The sequence below is a fragment of the Pristiophorus japonicus genome, chromosome 5 (genome assembly GCF_044704955.1).
Source record: "Pristiophorus japonicus isolate sPriJap1 chromosome 5, sPriJap1.hap1, whole genome shotgun sequence".
NCBI classification, from domain to species: domain Eukaryota; kingdom Metazoa; phylum Chordata; class Chondrichthyes; family Pristiophoridae; genus Pristiophorus; species Pristiophorus japonicus.
In genome coordinates this window covers 57,606,403-57,623,293 of record NC_091981.1, presented here as the reverse complement: position 1 = coordinate 57,623,293, position 16,891 = coordinate 57,606,403, and the positions used below count along the sequence as shown (strand labels likewise).

The 16,891-nt window shown below is 44.3% G+C and overlaps 1 protein-coding gene across 1 annotated transcript in view; it reads left to right on the top strand.

Moving 5' to 3' along the window:
• The window catches only part of LOC139263807 (N-acetyllactosaminide beta-1,6-N-acetylglucosaminyl-transferase-like), a 53,783-nt gene extending 37,486 nt beyond the window's left edge, over positions 1-16,297 (top strand). Inside the window, exon 3 of the mRNA XM_070879860.1 lies at positions 15,987-16,297. Within this exon, the coding sequence (XP_070735961.1) occupies positions 15,987-16,171 (185 nt within the window). The 3' untranslated portion in view covers positions 16,172-16,297. The remainder of the gene's footprint in view (positions 1-15,986) is intronic.
• The last annotated feature ends 594 nt before the right edge of the window (positions 16,298-16,891 follow it).

The following is a 16,891-nucleotide window of genomic DNA, read 5'->3' as shown; positions in this document are numbered from 1 at the left end:
CCCCGTTTTATTTTTGCTCCAGACAGTGATGTACAATTGCTGAAGTTCATCCATGTGACTTTAAATATTTGCCATTGCTTATCCACCGTCAACCCTTTAAGTATCCTCTGCCAGTCTATTCTAGCCAATTCACACCTCATACCGTCGAAGTTACCGTTTCTTAAGTTCAGGATCCTAGTTTCTGAATTAATACAGACCACCAAACAGTAGTACTGAGGTTGGGGATGGCATCAAACAGGAAATTAGGGATGCGTGCAGTAAAGGTACAGCAGTTATCATGGGCGACTTTAATCCACATATAGATTGGGCTAACCAAACTGGTAGCAAAACCGTGGAGGAGGATTTCCTGGAGTGTATAAGGGATGGGTTTCTAGACCAATATGTTGAGGAACCAACTAGAGAGCTGGCCATCCTAGACTGGGTGTTGTGTATGAGAGAGGATTAATTAGCAATCTTGTTGTGCGAGGCCCCTTGGGGAAGAGTGACCATAATATGGTAGAATTCTTCATTAAGATGGAGAATGACACAGTTAATTTAGAGACTAGGGTCCTGAACTTAAAGAAAATAAACGTCAATGGTATCAGATGTGAATTGGCTAGGATAGATTGGCGAATGATACTTAAAGGGTTGACGGTGGATAGGCAATAGCAGACATTTAAAGATCACATGGATGAACTTCAACAATTGTACATCCCTGTCTGGCGTAAAAATAAAAAAGGGAAGGTGGCTCAACCGTGGCTATCAAGGGAAATCAGGGATAGTATTAAAGCCAAGGAAGTGGCATACAAATTGGCCAGAAATAGCAATGAACCCGGGGACTGAGAGAAATTTAGAACTCAGCAGAGGAGGACAAAGGGTTTGATTGGGGCAGGGAAAATAGAGTAAGAGAGGAAGCTTGCAGGGAACATTAAAACAGACTGCAAAAGCTTCTATAGATATGTAAAGAGAAAAAGGTTAGTAAAGACATATGTAGGTCCCTTGCAGTTAGAATCAGGAGAAGTCATAACTGGGAACAAAGAAATGGCAGACCAATTGAACAAGTACTTTGGTTTGGTATTCACTGAGGAGGACACAAACAACCTTCCGGATATAAAAGGGGTCAGAGGGTCTAGTAAGAAGGAGGAACTGAGGGAAATCCTTATTAGTCTGGAAATTGTGTTAGGGAAATTGATGGGATTGAAGGCCGATAAATCCCCAGGGCCTGATAGTCTGCATCCCAGAGTACTTAAGGAAGTGGCCCTAGAAATAGTGGATGCATTGGTGGTCATCTTCCAACATTCTATAGACCCTGGATCAGTTCCTATGGATTGGAGGGTAGCTAATGTAACCCCACTTTTTAAAAAAGGAGGGAGAGAGAAAACAGGGAATTATAGACCAGTTAGCCTGACAGCAGTAGTAGGGAAAATGTTGGAATCAATTATTAAAGATATAATAGCAGTGCTTTTGGAAAGCAGCGACAGGATCGGTCCAAGTCAGCATAGATTTATGAAAGGGAAATCAATCTTGACAAATCTTCTAGAATTTTTTGAGGATGGAACTGGTAGAGTGGACAAGGGAGAATCAGAGGATGTGGTGTATTTGGACTTTCAAAAGGCTTTTGACAAGGTCCCACATGAGACTAGTGTGCAAAATTAAAGCACATGGTATTGGGGGTAATGTATTGACGTGGATGGAGAACTGGTTGGCAGACAGGAAGACCATAAGAACATAAGAACATGGAACAGGAGTAGGCCATCTAGCCCCTCGAGCCTGCTCCACCATTCAACAAGATCATGGCTGATCTGGCCGTGGACTCAGCTCCACTTACCCGCCCGCTCCCCGTAACCCTTAATTCCCTTATTGGTTAAAAATCTATTGATCTGTGACTTGAATACATTCAATGAGCTAGCCTCAACTGCTTCCTTGGGCAGAGAATTCCATAGATTCACAACCCTCTGGGAGAAGAAATTTCTTCTCAACTCGGTTTTAAATTGGCTCCCCCGCATTTTGAGGCTGTGCCCCCTAGTTCTAGTCTCCCCGACCAGTGGAAACAACCTCTCTGCCTCTATCTTGTCTATCCCTTTCATTATTTTAAATATTTCTATAAGATCACCCCTCATCCTTCTGAACTCCAACGAGTAAAGACCCAATCTTCTCAATCTATCATCATAAGGTAACCCCCTCATCTCCAGAATCAACCTAGTGAATCGTCTCTGTACCCCCTCCAAAGCTAGTATATCCTTCCTTAAGTAAGGTGACCAAAACTGCACGCAGTACTCCAGGTGCGGCCTCACCAATACCCTATACAGTTGCAGCAGGACCTCCCTGCTTTTGTACTCCATCCCTCTCGCAATGAAGGCCAACATTCCATTCGCCTTCCTGATTACCTGCTGCACCTGCAAACTAACTTTTTGGGATTCATGCACAAGGACCCCCAGGTCCCTCTGCACCGCAGCATGTTGTAATTTCTCCCCATTCAAATAATATTCCCTTTTACTGTTTTTTTTTTTTCCCCAAGGTGGATGACCTCACACTTTCCGACATTGTATTCCATCTGCCAAACCTTAGCCCATTTGCTTAACCTACATAAATCTCTTTGCAGCCTCTCTGTGTCCTCTACACAACCCGCTTTCCCACTAATCTTTGTGTCATCTGCAAATTTTGTTACACTATACTCTGTCCCCTCTTCCAGGTCATCTATGTATATTGTAAACAGTTGTAGTCCCAGCACCGATCCCTGTGGCACACCACTAACCACCGATTTCCAACCCGAAAAGGCCCCATTTATCCCGACTCTCTGCTTTCTGTTAGCCAGCCAATTCTCTATCTATGTTAATACATTTCCTCTGACTCCGCATACCTTTATCTTCTGCAGTATCCTTTTGTGTGGCACCTTATCGAATGCCTTTTGGAAATCTAAATACACCACATCCATCGGTACACCTCTATCCACCATGCTCATTATATCCTCAAAGAATTCCAGTAAATTAGTTAAACATGATTTCCCCTTCATGAATCCATGCCGCGTCTGCTTGATTGCACTATTCCTACCTAGATGTCCCACTATTTCTTCCTTAATGATAGTTTCAAGCATTTTCCCCACTACAGATGTTAAACTAACCGGCCTATAGTTACCTGCCTTTTGTCTGCCCCCTTTTTTAAACAGAGGCGTTACATTAGCTGCTTTCCAATCCGCTGGTACCTCCCCAGAGTCCAGAGAATTTTGGTAGATTATAACGAATGCATCTGCTATAACTTCCGCCATCTCTTTTAATACCCTGGGATGCATTTCATCAGGACCAGGGGACTTGTCGACCTTGAGTCCCATTAGCCTGTCCAGCACTACCCCCCTAGTGATAGTGATTGTCTCAAGGTCCTCCCTTCCCACATTCCTGTGACCAACAATTTTTGGCATGGTTTTTGTGTCTTCCATTGTGAAGACCGAAGCAAAATAATTGTTTAAGGTCTCAGCCATTTCCACATTTCCCATTATTAAATCCCCCTTCTCATCTTCTAAGGGACCAACATTTACTTTAGTCACTCTTTTCCATTTTATATATCTGTAAAAGCTTTTACTATCTGTTATGTTTTGCGCAAGTTTACCTTCGTAATCTATCTTTCCTTTCTTTATTGCTTTCTTAGTCATTCTTTGCTGTTGTTTAAAATTTTCCCAATCTTTTTGTTTCCCATGAACCTTGGCCACCTTATACGCATTGGTTTTTAATTTGATACTCCTTTATTTCCTTGGTTATCCATGGCTGGTTATCCCTTCTCTTACCACCCTTCTTTTTCACTGGAATATATTTTTGTTGCGCACAATGAAAGAGCTCCTTAAACGTCCTCCACTGTTCCTCAATTGTGCCACCGTTTAGTCTGTGTTTCCAGTCTACTTTAGCCAACTCTGCCCTCATCCCACTGCAGTCCCCTTTGTTTAAGCATAGTACGCTCGTTTGAGACACTACTTCCTCACCATGGTCCAGAACTTAAAGAAGGGTAACTTTGAAGGTATGAGGCGTGAATTGGCTAGGATAGATTGGCGAATGATACTTAGGGGGTTGACTGTGGATGGGCAATGGCAGACATTTAGAGACCGCATGGATGAAGTACAACAATTGTACATTCCTGTCTGGCGTAAAAATAAAAAGGGGAAGGTGGCTCAACCGTGGCTATCTAGGGAAATCAGGGATAGTATTAAAGCCAAGGAAGTGGCATACAAATTGGCCAGAAATAGCAGCGAACCTGGGGACTGGGAGAAATTTAGAACTCAGCAGAGGAGGACAAAGGGTTTGATTAGGACAGGGAAAATGGAGTACGAGAAGAAGCTTGCAGGGAACATTAAGGCGGATTGCAAAAGTTTCTATAGGTATGTAAAGAGAAAAAGGTTGGTGAAGACAAACGTAGGTCCCCTGCAGTCAGAATCAGGGGAAGTCATAACGGGGAACAAAGAAATGGCGGACCAATTGAACAAGTACTTTGGTTCGGTATTCACTAAGGAGGATACAAACAACCTTCCGGATATAAAAGGGGTCAGAGGGTCTAGTAAGGAGGGGGAACTGAGGGAAATCTTTATTAGTCGGGAAATTGTGTTGGGGAAATTGATGGGATTGAAGGCCGATAAATCCCCAGGGCCTGATGGACTGCATCCGAGAGTACTTAAGGAGGTGGCCTTGGAAATAGCGGATGCATTGACAGTCATTTTCCAACATTCCATTGACTCTGGATCAGTTCCTATGGAGTGGAGGGTAGCCAATGTAACCCCACTTTTTAAAAAAGGAGGGAGAGAGAAAACAGGGAATTATAGACCGGTCAGCCTGACCTCAGTAGTGGGTAAAATGATGGAATCAATTATTAAGGATGTCATAGCAGTGCATCTGGAAAATGGTGACATGATAGGTCCAAGTCAGCATGGATTTGTGAAAGGGAAATCATGCTTGACAAATCTTCTGGAATTTTTTGAGGATGTTTCCAGTAAAGTGGACAAAGGAGAACCAGTTGATGTGGTATATTTGGACTTTCAGAAGGCTTTCGACAAGGTCCCACACAAGAGATTAATGTGCAAAGTTAAAGCACATGGGATTGGGGGTAGTGTGCTGACGTGGATTGAGAACTGGTTGTCAGACAGGAAGCAAAGAGTAGGAGTAAACGGGTACTTTTCAGAATGGCAGGCAGTGACTAGTGGAGTGCCGCAAGGTTCTGTGCTGGGGCCCCAGCTGTTTACATTGTACATTAATGATTTAGACGAGGGGATTAAATGCAGTATCTCCAAATTTGCGGATGATACTAAGTTGGGTGGCAGTGTGAGCTGCGAGGAGGATGCTATTAGGCTGCAGAGTGACTTGGATAGGTTAGGTGAGTGGGCAAATGCATGGCAGATGAAGTATAATGTGGATAAATGTGAGGTTATCCACTTTGGTGGTAAAAACAGAGAGACAGACTATTATCTGAATGGTGACAGATTAGGAAAAGGGAAGGTGCAACGAGACCTGGGTGTCATGGTACATCAGTCATTGAAGGTTGGCATGCAGGTACAGCAGGCGGTTAAGAAAGCAAATGGCATGTTGGCCTTCATAGCGAGGGGATTTGAATACAGGGGCAGGGAGGTGTTGCTACAGTTGTACAGGGCCTTGGTGAGGCCACACCTGGAGTATTGTGTACAGTTTTGGTCTCCTAACTTGAGGAAGGACATTCTTGCTATTGAGGGAGTGCAGCGAAGGTTCACCAGACTGATTCCCGGGATGGCGGGACTGACCTATCAAGAAAGATTGGATCAACTGGGCTTGTATTCACTGGAGTTCAGAAGAATGAGAGGGGACCTCATAGAAACGTTTAAAATTCTGATGGGTTTAGAAAGGTTAGATGCAGAAAGAATGTTCCCAATGTTGGGGAAGTCCAGAACCAGGGGTCACAGTCTGAGGATAAGGGGTAAGCCATTTAGGACCGAGATGAGGAGAAACTTCTTCACCCAGAGAGTGGTGAACCTGTGGAATTCTCTACCACAGAAAGTAGTTGAGGCCAATTCACTAAATATATTCAAAAGGGAGTTAGATGAAGTCCTTACTACTCGGGGGATCAAGGGTTATGGCGAGAAAGCAGGAAGGGGGTACTGAAGTTTCATGTTCAGCCATGAACTCATTGAATGGCGGTGCAGGCTAGAAGGGCTGAATGGCCTGCTCCTGCACCTATTTTCTATGTTTCTATGTTTCAATCTGTATTACAAATTCAACCATACTGTGATCACTCATTCCGAGAGGATCTTTTACTCGGAGATTGTTTATTATTCCTGTCTCATTACACAGGACCAGAGCTAAGATGGCTTGCTCCCTTGTAGGTTCTGTAACATACTGTTCTAAGAAACAATCCCGTATGCATTCTATGAATTCCTCCTCCAGGCTACCCTGCGCGATTTGATTTGACCAATCGATATGTAGGTTAAAATCCCCATGATTACTACTGTTCCTTTTTCACATGCCTCCATTATTCCCTTCATTATTGCCCGCCCCACCGTGAAGTTATTATTTGGGGGCCTATAAACTACGCCCACCAGTGACTTTTTCCCCTTACTATCTCTAATCTCCACCCACAATGATTCAACATTTTGTTCATTAGAGCCAATATCATCTCTCACAACTGCCCTGATATCATCCTTTATTAACAGAGCTACCCCACTTCCTTTCCCTTCTTGTCTATCTTTCGGAATCGTCAGATACCCCTGTATGTTTAACTTCCAATCTTGGCCACCCTGCAACCACGTTTCTGTAATGGCCACCAAATCAGACCCATTTGTAATGATTTGTGCCGTCAACTCATTTACTTTATTTCGAATGCTGCATGCGTTTAGGTAGAGTGTTTTAATACTAGTTTTTAAACCATGATTTTTAGTTTTGACCCCTCCTGCAGCCCCTTTATATTCAGTGGCCCTTTTTGTTTTTTGCCTTGGGTTTCTCTGCCCTCCACTTTTACTCATCTCCTTTCTGTCTTTTGCTTTTGTCTCCTTTTTGTTTCCCTCTGTCTCCCTGCATTGGTTCCCAACCCCCTGCCATATTAGTTTAACTCCTCCCCAACAGCACTAGCAAACACTCACCCTCGGACATTGGTTCCTAGGTGCAGACCATCCGGATTGTACTGGTCCCACCTCCCCCAGAACCGGTTCCAATGCCCCAGGAATTTGAATCCCTCCCTGCTGCACCACTGCTCAAGCCACGTATTCATCTGAGCTATCCTGCGATTCCTACTCTGACTAGCACGTGGCACTGGTAGCAATCCCGAGATTACTACTTTTGAGGTCCTACGTTTTAATTTGGCTCCTAGCTCCTTAAACTCGTCTCGTAGGACCTCATCCTTTTTTTTTACCTATATCTTTGGTACCAATGTGCACCACGACAACTGGCTGTTCACTCTCCCTTTTCAGAATGTCCTGCACCCGCTCCGAGACATCCTTGACCCTTGCACCAGGGAGGCAACATACCATCCTGGAGTCTCGGTTGCGGCCGCAGAAACGCCTATCTATTCCCCTTACAATCGAATCCCCTAAAAATATTGCTCTCCCATTCTTTTTCCTGCCCTCCTGTGCAGCAGAGCCAGCCACGGTGCCATGAACTTGGCTGCTGCTGCCCTCCCCTGATGAGTCATCCCCCTCAACAGTACTCAAAACGGTGTATCTGTTTTGCAGGGGGATGACCGCACTGCTCTTCCTGCTGGTCTTCCATTCCCTAGCTGGCTGTGGACCCTTCACCTGCGGTAAGACCAACTCGCTACACGTGATACTCACGTCATTCTCAGCATCGTGGATGCTCCAGAGTGAATCCACCCTCAGCTCCAATTCTGCAATGCGGTCCGTCAGGAGCTGGAGGCGGATACACTTCCCGCACACGTAGTTGTCAGGGACACCAGAAGTGTCCCTGAGTTCCCACATGGTACAGGAGGAGCATATCACATGACTGAGCTCTCCTGCCATGACTTAACCCTTAGATACACTTAAATTGGCAACAACAATGCTAAAGTTTACTCGCTGTTTTAGAAGAGAAAAATAAAAACTACTCGCCAATCACTTACCCCCTTGGCTGTGACGTCACCTTTCTATTTCTTTCTGCTTTTTTGCCTTCTCCCTGTAGCTACACAAGCACGCCTCTCCACGCACCTCCTCGACGCTGCTCCCGACTCAGCAATGCACGACCCGACCTCGCGGCCTTTTGTAGGCCTCTCCACGCACCTCCGACGCTGCTCCCGACTCAGCGACGCACCACCCAACCTCGCGGCCTTTTGTAGGCCTCTCCACGCACCTCCAACGCTGCTCCCAACTCAGCGACGCACCGCCCGACCTCGCGGCCTTTTGTAGGCCCCTCCACACACCTCCGACGCTGCTCCCAACTCAGAGAGTAGGAATAAATGGGTCCTTTTCAGAATGGCAGGCAGTGACTAGTGGGATACCGCAAGGTTCAGTGCTGGGACCCCAGCTATTTACAATATGGATTAATGATTTAGACAAAGGAATTGAATGTAATACCTCCAAGCTTGTAGATGACACTAAGCTGGGTGGCAGTGTGAGCTGTGAGGAGGATGCTAAGAGGCTGCACGTTGACTTGTACAGGTTAGGTGAGTGGGCAAATACATGGCAGATGCAGTATAATGTAGATAAATGTGAGGTTATCCACTTTGGTGGCAATAACAGGAAGGCAGAATATTATCTTCATGATGACAGATTAGGAAAAGGGCAGGTGCAACGAGACCTAGGTGTCATGGTACATCAGTCATTGAAAGTTGGCATGCAGGTACAGCAGGTGGTGAAGAAGGCAAATGGCATGTTGGCCTTCATAGCGAAGAGGATTTGAGTATAGGAGCAGGGAGGTCTTACAGTTGTACAGGACCTTGGTGAGGCCACTCCTTGAATATTGTATACAGTTTTGGTCCCCTAATCTGAGGAAGGACATTCTTGCTATTGAGGGAGTGCAGCGAAGGTTCACCAGACTGATTCCTGGGATGGTAGGACTGACATATGAAGAAAGACTGGATCGACTAGGCTTATATTCACTGGAATTTAGAAGAATAAGAGGGGATCTCATAGAAACATATAAAATTCTGATGGGACTGTACAGGTTAGATGCAGGAAGAATGTTCCCGATGTTGGGGAAGTCCAGAACCAGGGGTCACAGTCTAAGGATAAGGGGTAAGCCATTTAGGACCGAGATGAGGAGAAACTTCTTAATTCAGAGAATTGTGACCCTGTGGAACTCTCTACCAGGGAAAGTTGTTGAGGCCAGTTCGTTAGATATATTCAGAAGGGAGTTAGATGTGGCCCTTACGGCTAAAGGGATCAAGGTGTATGGAGAGAAAGCAGGAATGGGGTATAAAAGTTGCATGATCGGCCATGATCATATTGAATGGTGGTGCAGGCTCGAAGGGTCAAATGGCCTGCTCCTGCACCTATTTTCTATGTTTCTATATAACAACCTTAAAGGGACAGCGCACCTTGTTGAGAGCAAAGTGTTAAATTGTTAAATTTGAAACAGGTCAACTCAGTGTTGATCATTTCTACCCTCCCAATAATTTATAAACATAAATTCAAATTGTAGTCAGATATATCTGAAATGCACAATGTAATATAAAATCTTCCGTTACTATATGAATGAAATGATTGATCACTCAATCGAGAAAGCTGTTTGGCAGAGCGGCTGAAGACTGCATGGCTTCCGACGTGAGAGGTGTTCTCTTTCTCGTGTGCGAAGTACAGGAGTCCAAGGCTTTGCAAGGTCTGAACTACAATCGTGTACAATTACCTGGAGTCCTTGAACTCTGTTATCCTCTCCCGATGAGAACCGCCCTCCCCCCGCAGCTGCACCGATCGATCTCTTTCTTTGGTAAAAGAGTCATTGGGATGAGCAGCCATGACTCGACTCAGAATAATTTACAGCTTGAGGTTTTGAGTGTGATGACACATTAATGCAGCGAATGGCACATTCGATTTGCCCGCCTCTGTTTTTGGTTATGACTCTCCTGCTGCCTCGGAGTCAATGACTCGCCTTCTGATGTGCGTGGGGTGGGTCAGGTGCAGCGGACGTTCAACCTCAGTCAGGCCTTGGTGGGCCGGATACGGACTGCATCCTGAAGTTGGGGTCAGTTTCAAAGGGGTAATAACCGCGAATGCTGTTAGTTCGCTGTTATTACCCACCGCAAATTCTGGGCCATTATGAATTACTACCATTTCTGACAGCAGGCAAGATTTGTTATTAAGTTTAATTGGTAACAAACTAGAAGCGACGTCGGGGCTTTTCATAAAGTTTTACAGCACAGAAACCGGTAATTCAGGTCTATGCTGATCATGTTCCAAACAAGGTTCCACCCACTTCACTTCATCTCACCCAAGTAACATATCCTTCATTCTTTTCTCCCTCGTGTATTTATCTAACTTCCCCTTAAATGCATCAATCACTCCATGTGGTAAGTAAGTACCGCATTCTCGCCACTCTCTGAGTAAAGAAGTTTCCCCTGAAATCTTCATTTAATTTAGTCATGATTATCTTATATTTATGGCTTTCAGTTTTGGTCACCCCCACAAATGGAAACATCTTCTCGTCTATTCTATCAAACTATTCTATCCGGTCACCTCTCGGTCTTTTCTTTTCTAGAGCAAAGAGCTCCCGCGTGTTCAGTCTTTCCTGTTTAGTTGTATCCTCTTAGTTCTGGGATCATCCTTGTAAATCTTTATTGCACTGTCTCTAAAGCCTCTATCCTTTTTGTAATACGGAAACCAGAATTGTGCACAGTACTCTTGAGTGTGATCAAACTAAAGTTCTGTACAAGTTTATCATAACTTATCTGCTTTTGAATTCAAGTCCTCTAGGATTGAACCCCGGAGCTTTGTTCTAAAATGTTTATGGCTTTGTAACCTGCGTTGCTACTTTTAGGGAGTAATTTTAACAGGCAAGAATGGGTGGATTGAGGTCGGTTTCATACTTTAAAATCGGAGAAAAATAAAGCGCGACCAAAACCCGGCTCCAAGACGCCGACTTCTGGGTTTAACTGAGGCATGTTTGGCTGCGTGCGAGCAACCTGCTTGCTGGAGGCACAATCATTATCCCAGGCAATTAAGACACCATTTGATCTCAATTACATGCAAATGAGGGGCCTTTGAAATTAATTTAACTTTTTCCTTTGGATTCAACACTGCCTCCAGCACTGGTTTCCCGGGGCCCGAGTTTCAGGTGCAGTTTATCGGGGTCTTAAACCTCAGAATGCCCGATCTTAATAAAGGTTCAGTTCATATAGTTGCTTTGTCACTTCCCTCTGGCAAACGTTTAGCAAAGTGTTCTTGTCAGCATAGAGGTTTTGGAAAAGTCTGGAGCCTATCAAACAGACAGCAGCAGGATGGGAGGCATCATATCAGAAACAGAAGAGAATCCATGGCAGTGATGACGTGCTGTGGTGAGATCAGCAGGTGCACAGGAAAGGGATGGCCAACATAGACTCTGAGGTTGCAGGAGGCACTACCCATGTAACAGGGTGTACAAACAGAGGCTCGGCTTCCTTAAACTCTCGGAAGAGCAGTACTTCTGCAGGCTGAGATTGTCACGTCCGGTGGTGGTAGACATCTGCAGCCTCCTAGAATCATAGACGTTTACAGCACGGAAGGAGGCCATTTTGGCCCATCATGTCCACGCCAGTCAACAAGAGGCTATCCAGCCTAATCCGACTTTCCAGCTCTAGGTCCATAAGCCCTGCAGGTTACAGCACTTCAAGTACTTTTTAAATATAGTGAGGGTTTCTGCCTCTACCACCCCTTCAGGCAGTGAGTTCCAGACTCCCACAACCCTCTGTGAAGAAATTTTCCCTCGCATCCTTTCTAAACCTTCTACCAATTACTTTAAATTTATGCCCCCTGGTTGTTGACCCCTCAGATAAGGGAAATAGGCCCTTTCTATCCACTACATCTAGGCCTCTCATAATTTTATACACCTCAATGAGGTCTCTCCTCAGCCTCCTCTGTTCCAAGGAAAACAAATCCAGCCTATCCAATCTGTCCTCATAGCTAAGATTCTCCACTCCCGGCAACATCCTCATAAATCTCCTCTGTACCCTCACGTCCTTCCTGCAATGCGGTGACCCAGAACTGCACGCAGTACTCCAGCTGTGGCCTGACCAGTGTTTTATACAGTTCAAGCACAACCCTTCTGCTCTTGTATTCTTTGCCTCGGCTAATAAAGGCAAGTATTCCGTATGCCTTCTTCACCACCTTATCTAGCTGGCCTGCTACCTTCAGGGATCTGTTCCTCTGCACTTCTTCCCTTTCCTTGTTGGCCCTCTCCAAATGCATTACCTCACACTTCACTGGATTAAATTCCATTTGCCACTGTTCTGCTACCTGACCAGTTGATTGATATCTTCCTGCAGTCCGCAGCTTTCTTCTTCATTATCAACCACACAGCTGGTTTTAGTATCATCTGCAAACTTCCTAATCATACCCCCTATATTCAAGTCTAGATCGTTGATGTATACCACAAAAAGCAAGGGACCTAGTACTGAGCCCTGTGGAACCCCACTGGAAACATCCTTCCAGTCACAAAAACACTCATCAACCATTACCTTTTGCTTCTTGTCTCTGAGACAATTTTGGATCCAACTTGCCACTTTGCCCTGGATCCCATGGGCTTTTACTTTCGTGACCAGTCTACCATGTGGGACCTTATCAAAAGCTTTGCTAAAATCCATATACACTACATCATATGCTTAGCCCTCATCGACCCTCCTGGTTACCTCCTCTCAAAATTCAATCCAGTTAGGCAGACACGACCTTCTCTTAACAAATCCGTGCTGACTGTCCTTGATTAATCTGTGTCTTTCTAAATGAAAATCTATCCTGTCCTTCAGGATTTTTTCCAATAATTTTCCCACCATTGAGGTTAGGCTGATAGGCCTGTAATTACTCAGTCTATTCCTTTCTCCCTTCTTAAACAAAGGTACCACATTAGCAGTCCTCTGGCACCACACCTGAAGCCAGAGAGGACTGGAAAATGATGGTTAGAGCCTCTGTTATTTCCTCTTTTATAAGAACATAAGAAATAGGAGCAGGAGAAGGCCATTTAATACAATCATGGCTGATCTGATCATGGACTCAAGTCCACTTCCCTACCCGCTCTCCATAATCCCTTATTCCCTTATTGTTTAAGAAACTGTATTTCTGTCTTAAATTTATTCAATGTCCCAACTTCCACAGCTCTCTGAGGCAGCAAATTCCACAGATCCACAACCCTCAGAGAAGAAATTTCTCCTCATCTCAGTTTTAAATGGGTGGCCCTTTATTCTAAGATTGTGCCCTCTAGTTCTAGACTCCCCTATCAGCGGAAACATCCTCTCTGCATCCACCTTGCCAAGCCCCCTCATAATCTTATACATTTCGATAAGATCACCTCTCATTCTTCTGAATTCCAATGAGTAGAGGCCCAACCTGCCCAACCTTTCCTCATAAGTCAACCCCTTCATCTCCGGAATCAACCTCGTGAACCTTCTCTGAACTGCCTCCAAAGCTAGTATATCCTTTCGTAAATATGGAAACCAAAACTGCACGCAGTATTGCAGGTGATGGCCTCACCAATACCCTGTATAAATGTAACAAGACTTCCCTACTTTTATACTCTATCCCCTTTGCAATAAAGGCCAAGATTCCATTGGCCTTCCTAATCACTTGCTGTACCTGCATACTAACCTTTTGTGTTTCATGCACAAGTACTCCCAGGTCCTGCTGTACTGCAGCACTTTGCAATCTTTCTCCATTTAAATAAAAACTTGCTCTTTGATTTTTTTTCTGCCAAAGTGCATGACCTCACACTTTCCAACACTATCCTCCATTTGCCAAATTTTTGCCTACTCACTTAGCCTGTCTATGTCCTTTTGCAGATTTGTGTGTCCCCTCACACACTGCTTTTCCTCCCATCTTTGTATCATCGGCAAACTTGGCTATGTTACACTCAGTCCCCTCCTCCAAGTCGTTAATATAGATTGTAAATAGTTGGGGTCCCAGCACTGATCCCTGCAGCACCTCACTGATTACTGATTGCCATCCCGAGAATGAATCATTTATCCCTACTCTCTGTTTTCTGTTCGTTAGCCAATCCTCTATCTAAACTAATATATTACCCCCAACCCCTGTATGCGTGAAGGCCCTAGAAGGCAAAAAGGAGATATGAATTAGTCATGGCAAAGTAACGATCGCCATGCTCGAGCTTCTCATAGTTCAGTCATTGAAATAAAGTCAGCATGTGTGTCAGAGATATTTTTAATTCAGTTACCAGCAATCTGGAAGCCCCCTATCTCTCCATCTTCAACTGAGGGTAGAGGCTCCTCTGTATCTGAGCTGGATTATTTCTGGAGACCCACCTCCAGTCTTCTTCCTCAGGTTTTGCCCTCCCTTCCCTCAGGTTTTGCATTCCCTTCTATAAGGGGTGAAAAAACAGACTGAGTGACTGACTAATGGATGCAGGACATTCAGTGCAGGTGACTGAGGTAAATGCATCCCATAGCATAAGGATTGGGGTGAGTGGTAACGGTGGAAGGATATATAGGGAGGTGAGGAATTGCATAGAAACTGAAGGATGAATGTGGCTGAAACATACATGGGCGTGAGGAGTGATGTGATGGAAAACACTTGGTAAGACCGAGTGAAAGGGGGGCGGGGCTACACCACAGGATGTAGGTGAATTATCAAATGTACTCCCTTTTCCGCACCTGATTAAGCCATTAAACCACTTCCAGGACTGCATCCAAGACCGGGGCACAATTCTCCTGTTGCTCACCCCCTCGAAATCTTCCACCTACGCCGCCTTGGTGACAGCAGCAGATTTCTTCCTCCCATTGGTGGGGGGTGTCCCTCCTGCTCCTGACTGCACCCAGCGCTAATTCAAGGGAAGCATCATTGAATCTGGATGCTGCCCTTACCCTGTGTGCATCCATCCTAAACCCCTTGCTCCTCCAAATTCCATTTCTACATTGGCCCTTTAAATAGCGCACTGCGGATCGCATCCTGCGGGTACACATCTCAACCGCTGTGCAGCTTGGAGACGCAAAAGCTAGAAATCAGAATTTCAATCAATCTGAAATTGCCCGCTGACTTAACTTCCGGGTTTCACACATGCGTTCGACCGCCACTCCCCCCACCTTACCGCGGAACCTGATTTGTAAATGAAAATCAGTAATCAGAAAATTTGTAAATGCAACTGTCAATCATATAAGCACTTTCAGGTCCGAGAGAGCAGTCCGGGCAATACTTTATGTTGACTCTGGATTTAAAATATTGTTACAAAGCAAACAATCCTCAACCTGTATTATGGTTCTGATTGTAAAGCAGCTCATTGTAGTCAACACCGTGGTCAAATGCGCATTAATGATATTTCATATAGCAAAGGGAGCACTTCCCACCCCCTACCTTCAGTCTGAATTTCTTTTGTGTTTAATCATTACTTGTACCTTCATGCCACATGTTTGGTAATATAAAACAGTTGAGCATTTCTCTGACTTGTCTTATTGGCCTCTCCCTGACTTAAGTAAACATCTTTGTAAACCGAAGAAATGCCTATAAATGCATTACTCATTTTACTTCTACGGGAAAACCTCTTAATCAACTTGTGGGAGCTGAAGCCTTCACACTGGGAGAATATACTTTATTATTTTGTTCTCCACGCCCTTTACCTACCAGGGTAACTAGTTTGGCCATTGCTGAGAGCTTCCATTATGTATCAGTTCTGGCACTTTGCCATCTGCTGCACGCTTTAAACATGCAACAGCCAATAATTCTGTTTGCTAACTTATTGTAGTTGTATTTAATCTGCTTGTTTGTTTTAGAGCAAGGATATGTTAATTGATTTTTAAAACCAGGAACTTGCACCATTATTGTACTGGGAAAAACCTGAACTTGCAACTCATGTTTGACGCAGTTGAGTGATTAATAAACATCTTGCTACTGTAGTTGTGAACTTTTATCAGACTGTATATAATGTATTGCACTATTTTATATCTTGCAGGTCATTACGTCAGAGGTATTTGTATTTATGGACCTGAGGATTTGAAGTGGTTGAGTGAAAAAAACAGCTTGTTTGCTAATAAATTTGAAATCCGGACCTATCCACCAGCTCTAGAATGCCTCGAATACTGGATCCTCAACCGAGCTCTCAATCAGAGTACCGTTGCTCCGCATTCAAATTTCTAGTAGCAACTTCAAATGGATTGTAAGGATCGCAGGACATGAGATCAAGAAAAAGACCATAAGCTGAGACACAATCTGGGATATACTTGATTCATTTTTTAAACTGCTTGAATATGTGTTTTTGTTTAACTGGTTTACATTCCCATCTGTTTTTTTCTTTTGACACCATGGAAATGTTGAGCATGCCATTAAAAGTCCTGGGTAGGGATAAATTCAATAGTACGAGAGCATTCCTTATCATCTGTAGCTATATATGGTGAGTGTAACCAATTTCCACACACTCACATTTTATTTTAGGAGGGGGGAAGGGTTGCATAGAACTTAAGCGTATAAACTTCAAATACTGTAAGAGATGCCAATCGATTGCGCACTGGCTGTGTTTGCACTTTCCATGAACAGCTGCTCGTTGAATTGTAGGCATGGCATGAAAATGTCAACAGATCTATCTTGTTGACATTTTATATGAAAGCTATCTACTCTTTTCTTTTTGAATAGCAATAACTTTTAAGAGGCTCTGATGCCGGCATAAGAGCATCGAGGAATGGGAGCGAACGCAGGTTGGAAATGGGGCCTGTGACACTCAACTTGTTTCTGTTCCACAAACAAGATGGCTGTCCTGCTTCTTGCAATTCTGAGCATCAAAAGTTATCTGTTCAAGTGAATGTTTTTTTAAAAGGACCATAGGATTCTTAGAAATATTCTCATTTTATTTTTCCAAGAATT